General features: G+C 40.6%; 1 protein-coding gene across 5 annotated transcripts in view; it reads left to right on the top strand.

Annotated features, from left to right (window-relative positions):
* MICU3 (mitochondrial calcium uptake family member 3) overlaps positions 1 to 26,664 on the top strand; it is a 161,974-nt gene that overhangs the window by 45,222 nt on the left and 90,088 nt on the right. For all 5 annotated transcript variants that reach the window (XM_073645418.1, XM_073645415.1, XM_073645417.1 and 2 more), the window contains exon 4: positions 5,006 to 5,084. In XM_073645418.1, the coding sequence (XP_073501519.1) occupies positions 5,006 to 5,084 (79 nt within the window). The remainder of the gene's footprint in view (positions 1 to 5,005; positions 5,085 to 26,664) is intronic.

Genomic DNA, 26,664 nt, shown 5'->3' with positions numbered 1-26,664 from the left:
ACCTAGAAACAAGAAGCAAAGAAATGCATGTGAAACAAACCAAAATATGTGTCAAACCTTAGATTCCTCCTATAACACTTGCTGCTATAACACTATGGGTGAATCAACACAAATCTACTTTTTTACTTGAATACTTTTTTACGGAGTGCAGCCTTTTTTCCTTGGACTAAACTATCTATCTAGAAAATGTTTTTTCGAATCAGCAAGTGCAAATCCCAGAGCCTCATCCAAGTCCTCCTCTAAAAAATTGCAGCACTCCAAAATCAAGGTAGAAAACATTTTGAAAAGGCCTTTATCTAATCCACGACTTACAGCAGCAAAGTTTCAGATCCACCTGGAACATTTGAGATTCCAAGTGGGACTGAAACATTGCTGCTGTAAGTCGTGGATTAGATAAAGGCATCTTCAGATGTTTTATTTCTGAATGTATTGGTCTAAGTAAGTTTCTACAGTCTAACATTTGCTATGACTTTATGTACACTCTATTCTATTGAATAGCTGCAGATCCCAAATGTAAATCCTATAGCTTTGCAAATCCTATAGATACAGTGGGGAAAATAAGTATTTGATACACTGCTGATTTTGTAAGTTTTCTCACCTGCAAAGAATGGTGAGGTCTGTAATTTATATAGGACCCCATCCATCCTCCCTTCAATACAGTGCAGTTGTCCTGTCCCCTTTGCAGAAAAGAACCCCCAAAGTACGATGTTTCCCCCATCATGCTTCACGGTTGGGACGTTGTTCTTCGGGTTGTACTCATCCTTCTTCTTCCTCCAAACACGGCGAGTGGAGTTGATACCAAAAAGTTCTATTTTGGTCTCATCTGACCACATGACCTTCTCCCATGCCTCCTCTGAATTATCCAGATGGTCATTGGCAAATCTCAAATGGGCCTGGACATGTGCTGACGTGAGCAATGGGACCTTGCAGGATATTAATCCATGACGGTGTAGTGTGTTACTAACGGTAATGTTTGAATCTGTGGTCCCAGCTCTCTTCAGATCATTGACCAAGTCCTCCTGTGTAATTCTGGGCTGATTCCTGACCTTTCTCAGAATCATATTTACCCCACGAGCCGAGATCCTGCATGGAGCCCCAGACCGAGGAAGATTGACAGTCATCTTGTGTTTCTTCCATTTTCAAATAATTGTGCCATCAGTTGTTGCCTTCTCACCAAGCTGCTTACCTATTGTCCTGTAGCCCATCCCAGGATTCTGCAGGTCTGCAATTTTTTTCCCTGATGTCCTTAGACATCTCTGGTCTTGGCCATGGTGAAGAGGTTGGAGTGTGATTGAGTGTGTGGACAGGTGTCTTTTATGCAGGTAATGAGTTCAAACAGGTCCAATTAATACAGGTAATGAGTGCAGAGTAGGAGGACTTCTTAAAGAAAAACTAATAGGTCTGTGAGAGCCAGAATTCTTGCTGGTTGGTAGGTGATCAAATACTTATTTCTTCCAATAAAATGCTATTTAATTAGTTAAAATTCATACTATGTGATTTCTGGTTTTATTTTTAGAGTTTGCCTCTCACAGGTGAAGTGTACCAGCGATAAAAATTACAGACCTCTCCATTCTTTGTAGGTGGGAAAACTTGCAAGATCGGCAGTGTATCAAATACTTATTTTCCCCACTGTATGTTGAAGGAAAAGTTATGGCTCTTGGCTAATGAAGATGAAAAAAAAAACATAAAAAGGAAAATAGGTGGTTTCTGTCACAATTCCGCCTTCAGTGTGTCTGGAAGCAGTGAGTGGCAGTTCAGCCGTTCAATGTAGGACTGGGGCGTGCTGAGCTGTCAGTGTGTTGAGTTACAGTTCAGCTGTCCAATCAGAGCTGGGAAGTGCAGTGGCTTCCTCCATGTGTCGTCTATTTGAGTGATTACCTGGCTATTTAGCTGGCTTTCTGCCTCAAATTAGTGCCAGTTGTAGCTTTGCTCAAATGGTGTGTGCTTGCCCTGTTCTCTGTGTTCTTATATTTGATCTTTGTTGCCCGACTTTTGACCTTGCCTTTGGCTATCTGTTTGCCTAGCCCTTTTGTTTTGATCTGCTACCTTCTCGGAATTCTGACCTCAGACTGTGACCTTACAACACCTTTGCCTTACCCCTTTGTATATGACAAGCCCTTTTGGTATCTAACCCCGGACCTCTTGACTACCCATCCTCACGGCTTGACTGTGAGTAGTGACTAGCCACAGTTTCTAAGAGGGTGATTACGCGGCTTTCTTGTTTATTTTTATACTTATTTTAGTTATTTGCAGAACATATTGATACAGACTTGGCTGTAAAATTATAGCAGTGTTAGTTATTCTTGTTTTGCTATTTTTATTCATGGAAGCTTAATGCATTTTAATGGAAGTGGCACATTTCTGAAATAAAATGTAAGAAATAAGACTTTATAGTCCTGATTTAATTTCTTCAATCACCAAAAAGGGAATTGGTGAATACTTCAGCACGAGGCATTTTCATTTTTGTGCAGAACATTGGCTCTAATGAATAAAACATATATATCTGATAATATTAAAATGTCACCGTGGAAATCACTGCCTTCCATTTACTAGGCGAATGGACTGACAAATTGGAAAGAGGTGATGATGGGATTTGAGCCTTCTATCTACAGCGCATCTGTCCTCAGTCCTGTAAATCAATAGGAAGAGTGATTTCTGCAGGGCAGAGAAGAAAGACGTGTACAGAAGAAGTTATTCGTATGTTTCTAGACTGTATGTTATTCTATTTCCCATCAATAGGAAATAACAGACTAGGATTATACTGAAGGGCAAGCAATTTTGGAGAAAATGTTTGCATTCCTCCTAAAAATAGACGTATAATTGTTAAAAACTCTATGCAGCTGCCCTTAGTTATATATATATATATATCAGAAAACTGTGTGGGAACCAGAATGAGTGCCACAACAGGCCCCTCGGGGATTGTCTAGGGTTTCTGTCTTGTAGTAGAGAGAAAATCTTCTTAGTTAGGCCTCATTTAGACGTCCATATTTCACATAGGTTTTCCATCCATCATTTTCACAGATGGAACATGTAGAAATTGTAGTCTATGCGACTGATCATAAGTCCATGTTATTTTGCAGATTAAGGCCCCAATTCCTCAAGACTGGCGATTTTTCTCACCGGTCTTGTTGAGGGGCATGGTGGAGTCAGACGCTTCTGGTTCATGTAGGGGTGCACTCCTTCATGATACAGGAGCATCTGACGTGTGGCGTCCATGTGGCACGCCAGAAGAAATATTTCTCCAGTTCCTGACCAAAGTAAGATTTCTGGTGTAAGGAATGCAATACGAATTAGACAGGCTGTGGTGTTACACCCCTCGTCGCGACTTTGCCCTAGCCCAACTCCGTCTATTTTAGCTGAATTGGAAGAAACTGGCGTGAAGACTCCAAAAGTTGGAAATTTTGTTGACTTTTCAAAGCAATTTATGGCAGAATACTGGTGAATTTGCTTTCAAGAATCGGCAACTGAATGTCTGAAAAAAAAAAATAATAATTATTAGAGGCATGGATCAATCTCGCCACTTCAAATCAATGTGTCTCAGAGTAAAACGGACACATTGATGACATACAAGTCCTGTCTGTCTTTTACTTTTTAATGAGTAGGAAATATGAAACACAGATGCTGGAAGATGATAAAAAATGGACAAAAAATGGATGAAAATCAGATTCAGCACACTGGGGAAAAACAGTCTGTTTTTTCTCTTAAAGAGAATCTTGTCAGCAGTTTTTTGCTACCTCATCTGAGAACAGCCTGATGTAGGCAAAGAGAAGCTGTATATAACTATGTATCACTTATTACTGGGTACAGCAATTTTGATATAATCAGAGTTTTTAGATTTAGCATGAAGCAGAGCTGAGAAAGCTGACCCCGCCCACTCCAGGCTCTGTATATACAGTGTCCATAGAGAGTGAGCTGCCTGTCACAGGAGGGGGCGTGTCAGACCTGCATGCACTTGTACCAGTAAAGATGAGCTCCTTGTGCTAAAACAATCATTGCAGTCAATCAAAACCTTGCAGCTTGATAAGAGAGGCATTGCTGAAATCTGTGTTTCAACCCCTACCTCATGCTGTTTTGAGATTACATAGAAAAAAACTGCTGACGGATTCCCTTTAAGTCCAAAAAAAGGAAGTCTCACTGAGGTCTTAATCTGCAGTATAAACGGAGCTAAAAGATTCCCAGGACCCTGGTCTGGCAGTGCTCCATGGCGGCAGTGCTCCATAGCAACAAAACCTAGTTCCTGCTAACTTCATGGGCAACTATTTTTGCTCAACTCTACTGTGTAGTCATTGAACAGCTCATGATCCAGTCCATAGGGACACAACCAGAATTCTTAGGACCCCATACGGGACGAAAAACTGTCGGCCTGGTTAACATATGACAGTCGTGTTGTAGATGTTATATATGGATTTACATATGAAAAATCCACAACAGACCATAGGAACTGACCGCAGAGAACCTGACCTGCCGTGCGGATTTCTGATGTGGAAAGAACAAGAATCTGTTGCTGATTTTCCCAATTGAAGTCAATAGGGAATAAGAAATGTGCAGTCAAATCCTAATTTTTGTGGATTTTGCTACTTATTATATCCTGACCCAAAGCAAAACCTGCAAATGTTTTGGTGTAAAATAAAAGTGCAATACCCTGTCCCTCCCATTGTGATGTGCTTGGTCCTGAGTCCTATCTTGAATACTGTTCTTTTAAAATTTTTGCCATAAGTTGTGCAAAATCACTAAAAAAAAACCCAAAAAACTGTATGTGGATGTGCAAAGTAAATTGAGAAAATGTTCCAAATAAATTACTTCTACGAGTAAACTGCATGTTTGTGGAGAAAAACATGAATACAACATTCAGTAGGTAATAGATAAGCTGAGGATATTTGTGTGACCGAGCCCCGCATCTCACCTGAATATTATAATGCTGTGACATTAGTTATTTTTGTATGTGTTTCTCCAGATTATTTTAATACCTGCGGTCTGAACAATGTGAAATCTCTCTGTATTCCAGGACTTGAATCAGCTGCTGTTAGATACTCCCCCAGTATGGAAGGGCTCGTCCAGATTTTTTAGAACTCTTGGAGAGAAAGGTAAGATGGCATAAATATAAGACCTCATTCAGACGTTCGTTTTTCATATATGCATACCTCCCAACTTACCAAGAAGCAAAAAGGGACAGATTTTCCAAGGAAGAATGAATGAAAATCCCTCAAATAAGAATTCTAAGACTCTTTTCAGGCTACGAAAAGAGTTTACAAGCTGTGATACTTTCAAAAGGAGGTGCAACTAGGTACTAACCATGCAGGGTGCCCAAACTTTTGCATCGGTCCATTTTCCTTTTTGTAATTTTTAAAATGTAAAAGATGAAAATAAATATATTGTTTTGCCTAAAATACAAAGGAAATGTGTCATCTTTATCTTTAGGCCTTTTAGAGATCATTTCATCTTCAACTTGCTTAACTGTTCACAATAACAGTAATTTTGACCAGGGTTGCCCAAACTTTTACATGCCACTGTATATGTAGAAAAATATTATTTTAGCTACTGTTTCGGATTTTATTCTATTTTGTAAGCTTTGCATACTGAACTCACTTATTCACATCTCGGCACCAAGGGGAAATGAGAAATGGGAAAATATTGCTTTGTTCAAAAGTTGCGGTCTGTAAATCAGCTTCTAGTGCAGCTTTTCATTCTAATTTTGTATCGGAGGCACCCGCTCATCTATAAACATTTGTTGTGAGTACATGTTTGCGTTTGATGTGATTTGCACACACTATTTTTGTCAGCCTTTTTCATCCCTTGTGAAAAATTGTATAATTTTTGTAATTATTTTTATGTGTTTTTACAACCATTTTTTGATGGCTTTTGAGCATGATTTATACGCATTTTTTTTCCATAGGCTTCTCTATAGGACATTAGATATGCCAGAAAAACATAATGCCCAGAATAAAACAGACTCTCGATACACCAGCAAAATGCATTGTGTGTATTGTGTTTTATATGCGACTGTAGACTTTAGTGTGTCATTTTACCTCTACAAGGAGCAGCTAAAAAGAAATTAAAAGCTCTATGAAATCCTGCCACAAAATATATTTTAATCAAAATGTTGGATGTAAAACTGCTCTGAAGAGGTTACTCGGCCCCAAAAACTCAGCAGGTTTAAATACGTAAAAAAGACCTAAATATTCCACTCACATATTAGATCCTGGTTTTTCTCACTACTACTGCAATCCCCACAATGTCTTCTAATTATTAGTGGTTGTCTCATCACGCTAAATGGGTAAAATTGCAACTTTGCAATTCACTTGTATTTAAAAATGCTCTCCAGTCTCAATGACGAGATTTTTAATTTTGTGTACAGCTCACTGCTTAGGTTACTGGCCACCACTGTGGTCTGTCAGTGGTAGCCTGTCTCCTAGGCAAGGAACACGGCACTTACAAACTCTTTGCTATAAAGCTTGTAAGCGCTGCTCTGAAGCTAGTTGGATCACTAGTTATGGCCCTGCTGTCTTCTAATGCTGCACATGCTTGCAGCATCGGAGAGTGCACAGTTTGGACCAGCGACGCAACCATGCTTCTGTCAATTATCAGGAGCACAGGAAGCCGTGGATCGCTGCACGCTTACTCAACAACGTGAGAAAAACCCTTTAATTCTGATTATCACTGCTTCTTCTTCTTCTTTTAAACCTAGACCTACGCGGCAGCAGAAGGTGCTTGATAACCTGTAGAATCATGTTCACTGTGCAACCACAATTGTTACCGATGTTCCCACAAGGAACACTTGGAGCTGGGGTTGCGATGCCCTGTGTCCCTGACCCAATGTAAACCATTTTTCTGGAGCTGATCTAGAAGGAGATCTTTCCTTGCACACATCCGGTGCGCTTCATGCCTTAATAACAGCAGTACCAAGCGTGTTATAAACATACCAGCATACACCTCGCCGGCCTTTGAAGTAGCTGGTTGTCGGCGTGGACGTTTAAAGTGCCGCTCTGTTTTCATAACAGTGAATTATCTACAAGAGCGGAATGGCTAGAATACCTGTTATTATGGGATACAGTATTGTGTCATTTTATCCCCTACACACCCAGAAATATGGCAGCTCTGACATGAATGGTCTCTGATAGCCATCCCTTCATCATGATCTCCAGATGTGTTAACAATCACTGCTGTTTCTAATCTGTCACTTACTGGCTCTCCGGTAAGAACCTTACATTGACTCCCAGTCAAACACCTGAGACGATCCTTCTTTATTTTCGTGCCAGAAAACGTGTTATTGTTCCTTTGTTATTTTAGGTTGTTTCTATTGATTGGGCTGTAACCCTCGCTGCACATTCGGGATCAGAACTCCAAGCTTGTTAGTTTTTGCCTTTCTTCAGGAGTCATATTATGATGATCTGATGATGCTGCACGAGGCTTGTCCACACTGGCCCGTATGGAAATAGTTTAGATTTATATTGTATATTCCAGCAATACTGATGTTAGACACATGTAATATATAAATAGATAGTGCATCCGGCTCACCTGTACTGAACAGTGCACGGGATCTTAATCCACAGAAGGTAGAGAAATCCAAGAAAAAAAACAGTGCGATTTATTTTCTTGCAATTAAAAGCATGGCAATGGAAGAATGGCATGTCAAAACTGCAGAGATACAGAGTCCCTTTAGGAGAACACGATAGTTGATGCTTTTCAAAGCAAAAACGCCTCTTAGGCTTATAGGTTATGAGTAAGAAGCTTTTTTGCTTCGAAACGTGTCAGCTATCATGTTCTCCTAAAGGACTTTTCATCCCTGCAGTTTTGACATGCCATTCTTCTATATTGCCATGTTTTTAATTGCAGGAAAATAAAGCTTACTGTTTTTTGAATGTGCCGCATCTCTTTTTTGGATTTCTCTACATGTAATAGGCATTTAGGAGGCATTTTTATGCCCGCATTTGGCACAGAACTACACCTGGCTAGGTGCTATACTCTCCTGTGACTTTCTATGTTCGTATTCTCCCACATGGCACCATAATAACGCTCTGTGCATGAAAACTGCAGCTTAGCTCTCATTTACTCCAGTAGGAGCTGAGCTGCAGTACCCGTGAACAGTGTAAGGAGCTGTGTTTTTCTGGCTCTGTACACTGCGTAGTGGCCATACTTGGATACTGCAGCTCAGTTCCTGTTAAAGTAAACGGGATCTCAGGTACAACGCTGAAAAACGGCCTCTACTCAGTATACGGAGCTGTGCTGATCCGGCTCTGTACGCTGTGCACATCAGGTCACCGTTGGAGCTGCTAACAGCTGATCAGTGGGGTGCCCAGGGTTGGACCTCCACTAATTCACCTCTCATTTAGAACATATAACTGATAGATTACATAATCTAGCTGACTCACAAAAACAATTTGGTGTATATTAATTTCCTTTTTGTAGATGGGTTGTATAGTATGCTGGTAAGTTTGCTTGAAGAAGGTCTAAAGAATATTTTTATGACCTCTGTCAGGCTGTTATATATCAATATACCTTTTTTTCTGAAGTCCGCTGCACAATTTGATACTAAGGCATCTACTAAAAATGCATGCTATACATACAGTATATATTTTTTACATGGTAGCCTATTGGCAATATAAGCCACTTTGTCTATAGCGTGCCATACATCCGAGGAAAACATTGAGAAATCCTCCCACCACATATCTCTTCCTGCGTACTCTACAAATGCTGAGTAAATTCATCCCTAAAAGACTCTGTCCTGGTGTCAGATTCAAAGCCATGTACAGGATCATCTTGTAAAGTTCCTCAAAATTGCAAGAAAACTTTCACCTCCTGATGATATGTACAATAGGTTGCAACTAGTGATGAGCGAAGGTGCTCGTTTAACCCTTTAAACGAGCACGTTCGGGTACTCGCCGAGTAGTTTCGGCGTACTCTGCATTTTAGTTTCAGCCGCCGCGGTTGCATGTGTCGCAGCTGTGTAACAGCTGTGACACATGTAGGGATGAGCTGCACTACCTGAGCAACTTCTGTGGGTTGTAGAGTCCGTCTCATGCTACCACGAGTGTGAAAGCACAACCAACATTCAAAAGTGACCAAAACATCAGCCAGAAAGCATTGGTACTGAGATGTGGTCTGTGGTCCCCACCTGCAGAACCACTCACTCCTTTATTGAGGGTGTCTTGATAATTGGCAATAATTTCCATCTATTGTCTATTCCATTTGCACAACAGCATGTGAAATTGATTGTCAATCAGTGTTGCTTCCTAAGTGGACAGTCTGATTTCACAGAAGTTTGATTTACTTGGAGTTATATTCTGTTGTTTAAGTGTTCCCTTTATTATTTTGAGCAGTGTATATAGCTCTCCTCACACTTGTATTTGAAAGATCAAAAGAAGAAAGGTGTTTATAGACTTCTACTTAACAGAGACCCGCATCTTACAAATATAGGAGTTTACTCAACCTACCTAATGGTAGATAATTCAAAGCTTATAGGGCAGCATGGTGGCTCAGTGGTTAGCACTGCAGCCTTGAAGCGCTGGGGTCCTGGGTTCTAATCCCACCAAGGACAACATCTGCAAGGAGTTTGTATGTCCTCCCCGTGTTTGCGTGGGTTTCCTCTGGGTTCTCTGGTTCCCTCCCAAAGACATACTGTTAGGGAATTTAGATTGTGACCCCCAATGGTCACAGAGCCATTAATGTCTGTAAAGCGCTGTGGAATTAATGGCACTATATAAGTGAGTAAAATAAATAAATAAACTACAATGAACTTGCAGATTGTGTCGTGTAGATACACTACGTGGCCAAATGTATGTGATTAACCCATTAAAGAAATGTATAAAAAATGTTCATGGGCAAAATTTAGCAGTAGAATTTAGTTTCCGTGTTCTAGAGAGTCACTTTACAAACGTACCGTCCAAACTTACTTCAGGCTGCAGTCTTCAGTCATCACATCCATTGGGAACCCTCAGATCCAGCTCCAATCCACAAAATAACAATAATAATAATTTAATTTATATATCGCCAACATATTCCGGAGCATTTTACAAGTTAGTGGGGACATGGTCAGACAATAAAGACATTACAGAGTAACACACAATTCAACAGTAACAGGTGGAGGATTACAATCTATTAGGAAATTGGGGGGACACAATGGGTAAAAAGTGCTTGTCATGTTTGGTCCAGTCATCATTATAATAAATAAGGGTTTTCAAATAAAGTTGCAAGTCACGAGCCAGGATCTGTCTAAGTACAGTTACCAAGTTATATTGGGTGCATGGAGGATGTGGTCGCAGGAAAATTTAGAAAGGGGGGACAGGAAAGAGTTAGATTAGTGAAGTGAGTTGATAAAGAGATGTGTTTTTAAAGCATGTTTAAAAATGTGGAAGCTAGGTATTAATTGGTAGCGCATTCCAGAAAACTGGTGCAGCACAAGAGAAGCCTTGGAGACGGAAGTGGGAGGTTTGGATAATGGAGGATGTTAGTTTTAGATTAGTTACAGAACAGAGAGCTCGGGTAGGGTGATAGAAACAGATTAGGGAAGAGATGTATGGTGGTGCAGAACTGTGAAGAGCTTTGTGGGTGAGAGAGAGAAGTTTATATTGTATTCTGTAGCAGATGACAACCAGTGCAATGGCTGGCACAAGGTAGAGGCATTGGAGACAATCATTCACGAAAACTGATGATTCAACTGTGAAATATTTTTCTTTTCATTTCATGTCATATCACAAATTCTCTCCTTGGCAAATAACTACAGAGATAGATTTCAAATATTCATCACATTATGCCCAATAAAAAGTCCATGAATAGGATCGGACATGGAACAGCAGAGTGCCACCTTTCCATCTCGTCACTTTCTCTTGTTACATCTACGAGCAGTAGCAGATGCAGTGTGAGAGACCACACAAGCACAGGCCACTAAATGTAACAGAAGTATTCCTATCTGACAAAGTGATGGCATATTGCTGGTGTACTCTATCACTCTGGAATACTTCATCTCTCCGTGAGTGACTATAATCAGCATGCTGAGTTGCCTTAAAGCTTGTTGTAGGTAACAACTGGGCATGTCTGTGTCAGTACCTGCCCTACGCTTGAGTCGCGTATCTTGTTTGGGGTTATAAGCCATGAGCTGCTTACAGGGCCCAATCCAAGAATGAAGGGCCCACAGTCAATCAGAAAGAAATTGCATATCCCATCATTATGCCATAAATTGGAAATTTTGTGTTGCATCAGTCCCTACTAAGTACCTAATTGTCCTTGGAAATAACCTTATCATCAGATCTGCTCACCTGTAACTTTCTGAATTAGGTTTCTGGGGATTAATGTCTATATTCAAGCCTGAGGTCACCGTGTCAATGTGAAATTTAGGATGGAGAGGCATGAAACACACACTACAATTGTAATCTGGAGCAGTTAAAATATGTTTTCTTCAATAATCACTATATGGTATGTGTAAGGCCCAAGTCTGTGTTCAGATGATACCTAGAAAACCTTAAAGTTTGGCTGAGAGGACCAAATAGTGTGTGACTAACTACGGTTTGGCCATGGCGTGCTGTGCCGGATGAATGGACACTTCTTCTCCGGAGTGTTCTCATGCTTTGGATTCTCATGCTTCTCGTTGATTAGATTTGTATTTGTCTCAAATATCTTTTGCTGATTATGAGTTTCTTTTCTTTTTAAAGTTTTGAGTATTGTTACAAAGTGGCTAAAATAAAATAACCTGTAACATGGGCTCCAGTGTTTTTTTTAGACGGTAATCGTAGGCTTCTATATTTAAAACTCAAGAGTTGTCACCAAAACTAAAGTGCAATTTCCCTTGGACCATCAATTGTATCATATCATAAATCCTTAAAATATAAGGGATTCAGCTGAAACCCCTCCACAGCAGGGTAATTTTTTGTGAACACAATGTGATGTCATGGTACGGGGCTTCCTCTCTCTACAATTACGGTCCATTTACCTGGGCATGACTCATGTCCACTTTGTAATTCTGTGTAATTTAGCTTTTCTGAAAAATTAAGAAATCCTTACAAGTTTCAACCCAATTTAAGGTATTATCAGATCATGATAAATGACTGCTCACCTGTACCAGGGCATGTCATAACCTGTGGAGACATCCGATGTCTATATGGTACTGTCAGGCTCGGATGGCTTTTATTTTTATTTTAGCGTTCGGGAACACTTCAGGCCATATAATAGTTTATGTCCTTGTACTAAACAGCTAAGCTAGTAATAAGAATAATTACGGGATAACATTTACTCAGCATTAGTACAGCATTATCTATTCTCCATCTGAGTTTGGAGATTTCAAAAAAGATTTCCTCTTTGCTTTTTACTGTCATGTTTTTAATAGGTTGTATAATACTTGCCAGCCAAACATCTTGGCGGGTACACTCAGTACATGTACCCATTCCAGCTTGGGCCCTCTTCTGATTACAGAGTGTTTTATAGGTTAAAGGGGTCAGATCGGACAAAAATATATAGTTTTTTTTATCTTCAACATACTTTGTGCTGGTGTGTCCTGATTATGACATGTGAGGCTGCAGGGAATATTTTAAAGCACCACGCACTCCGCACTTTATGGTTGAGCATCCATTTCTAATTTAAGGTCCCTAACCTTACTCTTATACTTACCTGCCGCCATCTTAACCTTTTAACACCGCCCCATTGTTTCATGGAGGTCACAACTCAATTCAAGTCTATGAGAACCTCCTTCTGGCTCCCATAGACTTGCATTGAGAGCTTGTTAACGATACCGACACTGAGGATATTAGCAAATCTCATCCCATAAGGAAAAGATATATGTAACTTAAAAATATTTGGAGTCTTGAACACCAACAGAGAATCGTATAAACAATAAGTTAAAAGGAATACATTTTATTATTATAAATTTGTTAAAAAACAATCAAGTAGATGAATATAAATAGCTATATGGTGGGGATACAGAATTCTACAAACGGAAACAGCAGTCATGGTATATCAAAAATTGTCCAGTGACAATGATAGAAATATATAAACAGCAATTACATATTGATCCATATCCAACCACTATGTGGCTATGGAAACCTCACAGTCCAATATGAGGGATGTGGAAATAATCATGTGATTTGAATCCACACTATAGTAAAAATCTGCAGGTCCACTAGAGGGATATGGTGTGGAGCTCAATCTCTCTATCTGATTGTAAATAAGTAGTGAAGCTTACCCATGTCTGCGAGATAATGAGTGTCCGTTGGCGGCGGCGCCCCGACGCACGTTTTGCGTGTTGGGCTTCCTCGGGGGGCGGTGTGGAATGAGTGTGTCATAAGCCCTTATAAAGAATAAAGGTGTAAAGTATAAGCCGGCATCCGGCACATGCGGGGTGGAATCCTGGCCGCAACCGCATCACTTCCGGCCATCCCGATGACAGTGACCAGAGGAGCAGAGGATCCCTGGTGATCCCAGGTTTGAACAAAGTAATTTATTCTAGTGGTCGAGCAGAAGACAACCCAATTTGACGCTGATTTTGAGCACTTGCTGCTAGGGACAATTCTTACATAGTACACAAGTAACCTATTCGGTGAAGTTCACATCTGCATTAAAGGTTCTGTTAGGAGCCAAATTCCATCAAGTTTACCAAGAAACATTTTTTTTTCCAGTGACAAAACTTTATATTAGGGCTCTTTCAGATGCGTGTATTATATGGACGTGTACTGCCAGTGTTAAAATCGGGCGGCAAACTGATAAATTCATTAGGGCTGTCCAGATGTCCTTGTGAAAGAAATCACACCATGTACTTATTTCTTCTGTATTTTGGATGAGACTTGACTATTTAGGTCTGAGTGCCCAAAAAAGACGGGTCCCATATTGCATCCGGTTTTTAAAAGGAATCTGTCTGCAGGTTTTTGCTCTGTAATCTGAGGACAGCATGAGGTAGGGGCTGAGGCACAGATTTCAGTGATGTGTCCCTTATTAGGCTGTGTGTGAGAGATGGACCACAGTGCACGCGAGCCCGGGTCCGACCACGCCCCCTCCTGAGATAAGCAGCTGACTGTCAACACACAATGTACACAGAAAGCTGTGATGTGTGTGGAGTTAGCTACATCTAAAAACTCTGTCACAACTGCTGCACCCAGTAAACTAAGTGACACATCACTGGAATGAGCGTCTGTTCCTACATTACACTGCTCTCAGATGAGGTAGCAACAACCTGGTGACAGATTCCCTTTAAGGATACATTGCAATCATTAACATAGGACACTGTATTTGTTCTTGAAAATTTTATTTAGTGCTGATCTTTAAAAATGGATGCCATACGGTTGAAGAAATCAGACATATGGATGACATGAATACAGATGAAAATCGTCCATTTTTTGCACGGATAGGTATAGAACGATTTTTCATAAGCTAGTCTGAACCCGGCCTACGTCCATAGGGCCCATCACGCGCTGCTGTTTTCTGCCATGTGATTGATCCATATTAGCATTACATTTTGTGTTTTCTATTTTCAATGAAAGAGAAATACAGAACTCCTAATCTGGATGTGATCCTAGACTTATAATGTTTATTATACAAATAATGTACAGATGGATGGGAAGCCCGCAGAATGTGTTCCTCCAGTTAATCCAAAGTGTCCAAATCTAATGCTGGATGCTGGATATCATGGAGCTCCACTACATCCCATCATAGTGATAATATCCAGTGATCCTTCAAGCCATTGTAATAGATCTTTATAGAAGCGATCACATGAAGTTTTGGGGTGTTTTTTTTCATTACAAAATCTGTGTATAGGTGTATGTAGTGTAGTGTGAGTGTGTTAATATACTCACGTAGCGCCGCCTTCTCCTGGATCCAGCACAGATACGTTCCTCTTCTCGGAGACATCAATGCTCTTTAGACTATCCAGCTGCGTCTATGCATGAGCCAGAAGTCTCTTTCCAATGTAAGTCTATGGAGTCTCGTTCTGAGCCTCTTTTTGATGCTCCTTAAGCTTACATTGCAAAAGCCACTCGGTGTCCAAAGTAGTAGCTGATCTTGGTATGGGTAGAGAGTAGTACATACCTTGTAATACCGTACTTCACTGTAGAGAGGCGCTACTACACAGCCAGGTAGATCATGCACTTTTTCCAGTGAATTGCCTATGCCAATCACACAAGCTGCAGATACATATAATTGTGGTCTGATGGAAAAACTATTGTATGTTAATAATATAGTAATGTGCAGCCCCACAGTATATGTATACAATAGGCTTTGGAATGACGGCCTTGCGTAGGTTGCGAGTGGAGGCAAAAATGGAATACCATTTTGCAGTGTTACACAGTACATCTACACAAAATGTTCCTTTAAGTATTAAAATAGTTGACAGCTTTTGACAGTCTTTTTTAAGGCCCCCATAACCATTTGAAGGAAGTTGGACAAACTCACCGATTTTGTCAGGAGAAGTCAACCAACTGATGCATATGGGGGCTTTCTGACTTTCAGAGAAGGGTTGGGCAGTTAGAATTTCTATGGCTGACTCTTTTTTGTTTTCAAGGTGGATAAGACGCTGCCAGATGAGTCTGGCGGAGGCTTTCTCCTTTCTACCCATTGAAAACATTTGAACACAGGGCACAGGGGCGAGCCAAGTGTTTGTGGGGAGAGATTGCTGTTTTCAGAGGGTTAGCTGTTCGACCGACAGTTATCTCATTTACGAATCTAGTCTTTCCAGAAAACAAAAATTCAGTTTGGTGCCCCCTACTCTACACAGCTTAAACGGATTGAGTATTAATGATATGACCTGCTGATATGTGATTTTCATACTTACAGTAGTGTGCGACCAACTGCTCTTCCTAATTCCCTGTGTTCAGTGAGATACTACATCCCCTGCTTCATTGAGAGAAGCAGTAAGAGAAGCTAGTTGTTACGTGACCGTAAGTATGAAAATCATATATGAATGGACATGTGCTGACTGTTGGAACTTGCAAGCAGAGCCAAATCAGGACAATGAGTATATTACACGCTGTTAGGATTGGGCATGCTACATTGCTTCATTTTATAATTAAAGGGGTTGTCCAGGTTTGAAATGAAAGTCTGCAGTTACTGTATGTGACTGCAGACTTTTGAATCCTCTCTGCATGCAGTTTGGATTTTCGGGTGCTGACGGCAAGAGCGTGCGATCATGTGACTTCATGCATACTTCCGGCCCCTTTCCAATAAATGTGCTGGGCCACGCTCAATACAGTGAATTGAGTCAGGCAATGCACATCTAGTTAGCACGTGACCTCATGTATGGAAATTGCATACTTGTGATCACTTGAACGCTGTGAGGATTCAGAAATCTGCAGTTGAAAGGTTGACTGCAAAATTTCATCACAAACCTGGACATCCCCTTTAATGCTCCAAACAGTACATGTGTACAGGATCAAAACCAATAACAACACAGGAACACATTACCGGAACTCCCAGCAGTACAGAAATACAGCAATACAACCACCATTAATACAGACATACATCACCAGAACCATCATCAGTACATGACTTCATCACCAGGACCACCAACAGTTTGGGAATACATCACCAGAGCCACCATCAGCACAGGAATACATCACCTAGCTTAGTACAGAAGTCAGTTATAATGTCCTTAACAATGGTAAGGAAATACTGGGAGTTTTTGTTGCCAGCCATCATCACACTGCAGACCACACAGGAACCACAGAACTGATGAGACGTAATCAGTATCACAAATATTTACATCAAGGTGCCTTATAGGTGAAGTTCTCTGATTGGATTTGTTCTTTCTTTTCTTCTTTGTCTGGTCCAGACGGCATGATGACTTTTCACAGCCACAGCCTATCTCTGCAGATTTCCATCTTCTCCAGTCTTCTGTAGCACATCCTGACACGATACCCTTAAAATTAACAGTGTCTTTATAATGCTCCTGAATAAAAATATCTGCCATATACTGTGCCCCTGGATAAAATAATTGCTCCTCACTTTTCTCTGCTCAAAATATGACCTCCACATCGACTCTCTTATGGTACATGACCATATTGTCTTGTCACACATTCCCCACCCCTCCCCACACTGTCTCCTCACATATTTTCTGCCGCCTCTCCCAATACTATTTCTTTAGACATTTCCTCCCCCCTTACTGTCTTCCCATACAGTCTCCTTCCCCCTATACTGTCCACTCACAAGATTCCTCATAACATTAAATCTCTGGTTTCATCAGCTCTAGTGCTTACCACCTCTGCGGCGCAGGATAGTGATGTCAACAGCGTTATCAGCTGACCTGATCACGCTTCTGATATTGCCATGTCTAATTGAATTCAGAAACCAGCAATTTACTACTTCTCTGAGCCGACTATCAGTTTGACAACCGGATCAGAGAATGGCTGAATCCCACTATAGGTGGTAGTAAAATGTCGCCACCTGGGAGACATCCCAGAACTCGGCATCAGGTGGCCTGGCAATGCCCCACTGCCATATGCCTCACTTGCCCCCCTAGATACGCCACTGGTTGTAATGTCAGTAAGACTCTCAGCTGTAATCTTTACTGGGATGCAGCAGCAAGAGTACAATTTCCCTATAGTGCTTCCGCAGATAGAATGAAGCATTACACAGCTGCCACTGAAATCAGATGGCTCTTCAGGTCATGTGTTTTAGGTTATCATATTTTAGGATTTAATATAGATCCTGAAAAATGCAGAAGCCAAATTAGGTTTCCATTTTATTTATTACATTGTTGTTTTTTTACATATTTATAAATGGAGCTGTATAAGGACCAAAAGAAATTGAAAAGAAGGAATTTGCTTGCTGCGGAGCACAGGTGATTAGCACACTTTATTTTATTTGGTGTATCCAGATTCCTCTACTTTCAGATCTTTGAAGATGCAAACCCCATGTGCCGTGCGTATTTAGGCGGTAGGGAGCTTTCTGTACTCTGGCCAAATACCTATGCTGGGATGAAACCTGTTAATCCTGGTGTTGAGTTTCAAACCAGAGCAAGTCTCCACAGAATAGCAGAGGAGGCTCCCCCAAAACAAAGCGCCTTTAGAAAGGTATGAAAAAATGTTGACATTCTCCTTAGCCTCTTGGACACAGATAGACAGTTGTATGTGATTCCCCTGATTATCACAGACAGATTTAAGTCAAAGAGAGGCATTGTGTTTCATTTCTTGAAACAAACTTTTTTTTTTTTTTGTCCTTAAAACATTTTCTTCCTCTGGATTTTTAAGCCTGAACCACACTCATCAAAGCGGAAAGCTATCCAATTCAGTGCATGGTCTTGAACCACTAAAGAAAGCAATACCATTATATTAAAGTAAGTGCAAGCTTTGTGTCATACTTAGAGATACTAATCACACTTTGGGATAAGCAAACTGGCTGGATGTTTTCACAACATTTTAATACATAAATGCTCTTGTCAGTCACTTGACAAGGAAAACTCTTGAAGCACAAGCATTATGTGCATTGCAGACATACTAGCCGTGTTATGGTCTGCTAGGGAGCTTTGGGCTTAGCACACTTCGTGGTGGTGGTGTACCTTTGAACGGTGAAAAAAAAAAAGCTTTGCTCTTTCTCTACATTTTTAAGAATTGCCCACACACCAAGAATAGTACCATTGCTGAAAATAGGAACACATTAGTAGCATTAGGAATCATGTTCCCAGTCGGTAATATGAAATGCATTATTTTATGTCAGTTTTGACAATATATATGTTATATACAACTCCAATTCCAAAAACGTTGGGACACTGTGTATAATGTAATAAAAACAAGAATGCGATGATTTAGAAATCTATTATAGGCACATTTTATTCACAAGAGAACATAGAAAACATCAGAAGTTGAAAGTTTGACATATCCTTCCATTTCATTAAGAAAAACTTAACTATTTTAGAAATTGATGGCAGCAAAACATATCAAGAAGAGTTTTGACAAGGTTAAAAAAAAGGCGGAAACAGTTGAAAATTGACCTTCCAACTGTTTTTCATTAGGATCTTTGACTAAGTGACATGACTGTATAAAAAAAAGAGCATGTTAGAGAGGCAGAGTCTCTCAGAAGCAAAGATGGTCAGAGAATCACCAATCTGTGAACAACTACATCTAAAATTTGTGGAACAATACAAGAAAAGTGTTGTTCAATGTAAAATTGTAAAGATTTTGAATATCCCACCATCTACAGTACATAATATCAAAAGATTCAGAGATTCTGAAGAAATCCCATGTGCATAAGGGTCAAAATTGGATGCTCATAATGTACGGGCCCTCAGGTGGCAATGCATTAAAAATGTCTTGATTCGGTTGTGCAAATCACTGCATGGGCTCAGGAATACTTCCAGAAATTATTTCCTGTAAACAGTTTCCCATGAGGTCCACAAATACAAATTAAAGCTCTGTCATGCAAAGAGAAGCCGTATATCAATCCAATCCAAAAACGCTGCCATCTTTTCAGGGCTAAAGTTAGTTTAAAATGGACTGAGGCAAAATGGAAAACTGTTCTCACGTCAGATGAAACTAAATTTGAAATTCTTCATGGAAACCACGTACTCCGTATCCTGAAAACTCAAGAGGAGAGAGAGAGAGACCATCCAGCTTATCAGCACACAATTCAAAATACTGCATCTCTGATGGTAAGAGGTCGCATTTGTATGTATGGCATGGGTAGCTTACACATTTTGAAAGGCGCTATCAATGCTGAGCATTATATAGAGGTTTTAGAACAACATGTGCTCCCATCCAGACAATGTCTATTTCAGGAAAGGCCTTGCATATTTCAGCAAGACCATGCTAAACCACATACTGCATCCATCGCAACAGCATGGCTTCACAGAAGAAGCGTTCTGGGGATGAAGTAAAATATCCAGCAAAGAAGACCCAGGTGTGTTGAGCAGCTAGAATTCTACATCAGACAAGAATGGGACAACATTACTCTCTGTTATAAGACTGTTATAAAAAAGGAGAAGGGGTGCTACACAGTAGTAGACATTGTCCTGTCCTAACTTTTTTTAGATGCATTGTTCAGTTTCTAAATGAGTCAATGTTTTCATATGAAATGGAAAAATGTCTAAGATTCACCTTCTGATCTGTGTGCTATGTGCTGTTGTGAATAAAATATGTCTATAAGAGATTTCCAAATCATTGCATTCTGTTTTTTTACTTTACATTAAATACGGCGTCTGGACTCTTTTGAATCGTTGTTGTCTTACCTTCTGAAATTTGTAAATAAGTTTAGATGGAGATGACTTGCTCTTAGCGCTACGTGAGTTTCAGTGAGTGTTAGGCTGCGTGCCCACGTTGCGGATTACAAGTTTTTTTGATGCGGAATTTCCCCAGCGGATACGCTTGTAGAACGCTAGGTAATCCGCTCCCCATGGTCCCCAAGAGGATTCCGCAAGTTCTATGCACATGCTGCGGATTTTTCCGCAGCGTTTATGCTGCGTTCAAAAATCCGCAGCATGTCCATTAATTTTGCGTTTCCGCAAGCGGAATTGTCTTGAGCAATGCAGGAAAAACGCAAGGCAATTCCGCATGTTGAAAACGCGCGATAAACGCACGAAAAACGCGCGATAAACGCGTGCGGAATTCCGCATGCGTTTTTCCGGGAGAGGACTTGCAGAAATGAAGCAGAAATTTTCTGCTTCATTTCTGCAACGTGGGCACATAGCCTTAGCGCTCTTCGTTTGAAAAGTAGCAAACAATTAATTGAATATTAAGAGCTTCCACAATATGAGTTTCATCTCATAACGAGTCTTCCTTAGGACATCTCCATTGGTACTGCTGAGTAAGACAGGAGGAGGATGACTTGCCCTTAGCCCTGCGCTGGTTTCAGTGGAGGTCATTACTCTTTGAAGAATAACAACTGATTTATCAAATATTAAAACATTGGCGTTGGGCTAATGTTTTGCACAACCCATACAAGTTAGTATATATCTTATTATTCATTGTAATTTCAACTAGTGGTTTCTAACACTACACTTAGATCAATGCCTCCATATTCACCTTCTTCTTGTATTGTTTCTTCTAATTTTATTTCACACATAAAATAAACTTAGTGGACAACTTATTATAAGCAGCTACTGTATAGGTTGTTGGTCCAGCTTGTGCCCAGGTCCATATATTTTAATATGTATGCTTAAAGATTGAAAACAGATTTGTTCCCTAATTCAGAATATGTATTTTCTAATTCTTGTAGGTCTGTTTGCTTGTACACGCCACCCCCCATTTACCAGCATATTTATTGCTTTCAGACTCATTTTTTGTTGATTTCTCCTCCCTCTGAAAACTATTAACATTTTACAAAAAGTGTGTTTTTTTTCTTATGGGTATTTTGGATGTTATGTGTATTAAATCTAAGAGCTTATTAGGTAACCCTACAATAATGAAGGACAGCAGAGAGATTTGCACTGATGTGTTTAGCACATAGAGGATTGTGTAGCCTGGAAACCGCATAGAAAACTTTTGGCTGTTAAATCTATTAGGTCTGGTTTCCAACTTTTCAACATGTTACCATGTTTGTCAATAGATTACAGTGTCTAAGAACTTAATAGTTGGAAAGGCGCAGGTTATGGCACCCTACTGCTAAGTTGTCTACCTGTCTGTACAATAACTATTTTATGGACTTACATAAAAAAGAGTTTGGATTTTAATGAAATTGCTAGGGTGCATCTGGATTACAATTCTAGTTTGCTGTGAGTAAGTGTAAACAGGTTACTAGGATGCAACACACAGACAAGGACAAGGCAGTAGTAACCAACTAAACTATTCTCTTAACATGGCAATGAAAGGGTTAATTTTGCAAGGAATCAATTTTTCAAATACAGCGTATTAGGTAATTGAATATTAGCACAAATGACAGTAAACACAGTTTCAGTATGGATTCTCTATCCAATCTGACATTGCTATTTTCCACTAGGCTGCAAGTCCTCCTGACAAAGTCTAGTAATGCTCTCTGGGCCCTCCTCACACTGGCCGGTCTCCATCTCATCTGCTGCACAGCCAGGGACCAAACCCTGTACGGTACGTCAGTATCGGAAGTAATGGCCCAGTCCCCTCGCACCTCTGGATTGCCACAGCTTACATCCACTTCTGGATGGCGTCCCACACTCTGTCTTCGGTGCTTCACTTGCGACAGTCAACTATTGGGCTTTGACGGATAAGGGCTGGGCCTCCAGTCTTGACTGGCGTAGTCTGTAACCCAGGCCTTGACTGGTGTTGTCCGGATCTCTCTCACTGGCTCACGACGACCCATCTGGCTCGTTCTCCAAGTGCGAACTGGTGACTCGGTGGCGTTGTCCCTTTGCGCAGACGTCCCGCTGGTTTCACTTGTTGGCACCAACTGACTTCCCACCTTGTTACTCTGGCTTTTTATATCGGGTAACTGCACCATAGGTGTCACCTGACCCAGTGCTCTCTTTAGATCCATCCTTCCTGAAACACTTCGCCCATCCTTCAGTTCCGCTGGGTTCAGTTTGTACAGTAGTTGGCAATCTCTGGTCACAAATGCTGCACAACACCAAGGAACCTCATTCTTCACAGCTCACCCCATTACACAAAGACTGTTTGAAACGCTTAAGAGATTGTTGGGGGAGATTGTTTTCTCTGTGTTGCAACAAGCTGTAAATTTTAACTTAAATTGTCAGCATATGAGTCTTCAAGTCTTATTCAATGATCTTTCATAGTTACAGTTCATTGATCAGAAAGTCCAAATATTGGGTTGAACCATTTTTAGGGGACAGTTGCAAACAGTTATACGGACGATATAGTGAAGTTACAGCAGGCTGCATGTAATCATTTAGGTGCAATCCCTCACTTTTCTGTATTATTTTTTAATAAGGTCTCCCTTTATGATCTTTATAAGCGGAAAGAAGAGGCCCCGTTGTACCACCGGACATTATTGTAAATATTGCAGGCATTATTTAGCCTTTGCATTCTTACTTCTCAGTTCAGTGTAGCCCTAGAAAAGTTGCATAACTTTCTGCCATTATATTCCAATAGAAAGAATTGTATCTGAGGAAACAATGAACTTGGTGTATCTGAAAGGAGCCGAGAGGGAGGTAAGAGTGTGGGTGGTCATTTACTATAGACCTTGTTGTGTTAAGGCTTGATTTATGAATTCATTCAGAGTAGACGTCTTCAATATCTGTGTCACTTTCTCCAGACTGACATAAAAAACAGCACATTCCTTCTCCATGGGCTTATAACCTTATATCCTATTGATTATTATTGACATGCACTTTCTTCTTCCTTATGGAAACATTGACTTGTTCAATAATTTCTCCATCTAGAACAGCAGAAATATAATGTCACACATGGACATACCTTAAAAAGATATTTATATCACTAAAATATTAAGATGCTTTGTGGTATTAGTTTTTTGTAATGGTTGGGTCATCTGACATCCTAGACCTCAATGACTATCCTTGTCCATAGAATCCTTGTATATAGAACTTTTACTTTCTTTATCTGTTATAAGATCGAAAGAAGGATCGTCACCATCATGCATGGATTTACCGGCATTCTGCAGAGTTTGTGGGTATAGGAGCAAGCTGTGATGATTATACATACTTGTTCTTTTTAGAGAAGTCATACAGAGATTCTTGTCAATGTGAAATATTTAAAGGATGCTGAGAATTTTTTTGCTTACTTAAATGCATGTATTTCTGCAATGGAGTTTCAGTAAAGGATGTTGTATCGTATGGTTTCGGCAGCCTCTATGTATCACAGTACATAGCAGACTGTGGCATGAATTGGAGTGTTAGTTAAGGGGCATTTACACTGCACGACTCCTAGAAACGTTTGTTCACTATAAGCATGATAATCTTGCTGTGTAAACAGGCTGACGATCACAAGACGAACGAGCAAAACACTTGTTTGTCGTGTGAGATGATAATTTATGCTGCACATATTCTCAGTAGCACATTGTCCTATGGCTGCATCTGTGCACTGAACATTCTGTTACAGATCATTCAGTGTGTATCTGAAGCCAGGTTGGTTTGTGTAAGCAAGCTACTAAATTACCACCAACCAGCAAGCATGTGGACTTCTGGTGATCGTCCAACACTGCATTGAGCAGTGAAAACAAACCTTTAGAGGAGGGCTGCATAGTTGGCCCTTAAATTGTTCCCTTTGTTTCCCTTTAAGATACTATAGGGACTTAAGGCCCCGTCACACATAACGAGATCGTTATTACGTCACGGTTTTGGGATCGTTGGGGAGCTGTCAAACATGCCGAACTTCCCAACGATTTCGGCCGCCCCAGCGATTTAACTAACGATCTCGGCGGTCGTTGGGACGCTTTCACACAGCAGCTATTTCAACGATCCACACCTTGATAGGGACTGTACTGTGTCACAAAGACGTGCATAAAATTACTTTTCCGCGCCCCCTCATCTCCGCAAAATCAGGACTCAGTCGAATGAACGGATATCAACAGCCCGGAGAATTCTGCTAGGATCTGCAATCCAGCACGAAGTCAGAAACAAAGGATGGAATCGCTATTCTGTTGCCTTCTTTATGCACGGCGGAAAATGAGAACGCTGTAGCGACCACCAATCAGGGACGAGGGGCGCGGAAAAGTCCAATTTATGCACGCCTACGTGTCTCAGTTCTGAATCACTAACGAGGTCGTTGATAAGGTGTCAAATACAGCGATGCACACTGCCCAGCGGGAGCGCAACGACCCAGGAATGGTCCAGGAAGCTTTGTAACGATCAGCGATCTCACAGCAGGGGCCTGATCGTTGCTACCTGTCAGATATAACGAGATCGCTAGCGAGATCGCTATTGCGTCACAAAAACCGTGACGTGTCAACGATCTCGCTAGCTATCTCGTTATGTGTGACTGGGCCTTTACTGTGAATTATTCTGCGGAGATGAGGGCAGTCACACACATTGGTCTTAGGCTGGTTTCATACATCCATGAAACACGGATGGTACTCTGGCTAGAAGACCTGGCCCAACCGCATAGTCTCCTGACCTGCGCTAACTGCCTCATAGTCATTGTGAATCGGCCTTATGGTCCATAATTGTGTTTTTTTTTTAACAAAATGATCAGGGGCTGTGATACAATTGATATTTGCCTACTTTACCTTGAATGCTGCAGATATTCTTAGATTTGGCATGCACTTAGCTACTTATTCCTATCTGTGATGTAAGCAGACAACCAAAGCAACGGTAGCATTAATAATATTACTCTTATAGTGCCACATGATCCTCAGCGTTGTAAACTCTCACATTAGTCTTTGTCCTCAGTAGGACTCACATTGTAAAGAATATAGACTCTTAAGAAAATATCATGTCGGTGGTGAAGCTGTCGTAAAAACTCCACCCTGACATTGCTGTGTGTGGTCAGAAACCAAGGACCATGGTGCTGCAAGAAAATCGTGTGAATCACTAACAGCCATGTGCCCACAATGTAAGTGATAAGACGTATCCTTCATTGTTTTTAGAAGATGAAATCAATGTTTCTTAAAGCTTTGTACTTTTTTGGGGATTCCCTTCTTTCTGACCTCAGTCCCATCCTTGTAGAGGACTTGCCTACTGAGCCATAATCATTCCAGGGTCTTTCTCCCATAACATTCAGGTAATTCAAGCAGAACTATCTCTTTCTGAAGGCCACAAACAAAAGGAGGGAATGCTTTCAGGACCTCTTAGATGGCGGCCTGCTCTTCTCCTGACATGCCGCCTGACAGTTGCTCAGCTTGTCTTTGTTTTCCAACAAAGAGAGTGGCATCAAACAAAGGGATCAGCGATAAAACAAATGGGTTTAACATATTTTAAAGTTCGTCTCACACCACTTTATCAAAACGTTCCTGTATCTGATATCCTAGGGAGATTCTGCCTCAAAGCTTTTTTTCCCATTTGGCTTCTAAGTATTTATCAGGCTAATTACGTGGTTAATGCCCTGTTACTGCAAGGTGATACGCTGACGTAAGGCCACATAGAGGAGGTGGTATGTTTGTGTTTGTTAGAAAACAATCCTTCCATTTAAGGTGTAAAGCCTTGGTAGGATCAGTGAGCTTAGTGTGGTGGTTGTAAAATTATTGACTGACAACATGATCCTCTCTGAGAGCCTGAAACATTGTGCAAAAGATGCTAAAGAACAAAGCATTGTAAGGGTAGATCCCACCAGGCCAAGAGGGCAGATGCTCTGGGCTACATAATTCTAGCCTTACCTTATGTTTTTTGATAATTCTTAAAGGGATTCTCCACTATTTTGATATTGATGTCCAGTTATCAATATAAGATTGATAGGAGGCCGACATCTGGCACCCCCACCAATCAGCTGCTATCACAGCCAGTGGCTGCTGTATGGAGACAGTGTACACTCTGTAGTGGCCGACCCTGGGTATTGCAGATCAGTTCCTATTCATTTCTATAGGGGCTGATATACAGCTAATCAGTTGGGGGAGCCCGGTGCCAGGCCCCCTTCGATCCTATATTGATGCCCTATCTAGTAACAGTTCATACATACAACAATCTCTGACTCATACTCTATATGTTTGTGTGTATATATATATATATATATATATATATATATATATATATATATATATGACTGCCAACACTTCCAGCCATGACTGTGTATATGTATATATATATTTACATATGTATATTAGTAATTTGTTTGGTATGCTCATATATTATCATGAATGAACTTATTCTTGCCCTCCCCTTATACCATACTTGCTAGTCAAAGAGACACGGCCCCAGAGAAACAACCACCAGAGACACCCCACTCC

This window comes from Phyllobates terribilis, unplaced genomic scaffold (genome assembly GCF_046119375.1).
Source record: "Phyllobates terribilis strain yellow unplaced genomic scaffold, ASM4611937v1 Scaffold_1__5_contigs__length_1240528914, whole genome shotgun sequence".
Taxonomy (NCBI): Eukaryota; Metazoa; Chordata; class Amphibia; order Anura; family Dendrobatidae; genus Phyllobates; species Phyllobates terribilis.
Note: the sequence above shows the minus strand (reverse complement) of the source record. Positions and strands in the feature narration are given on the sequence as shown.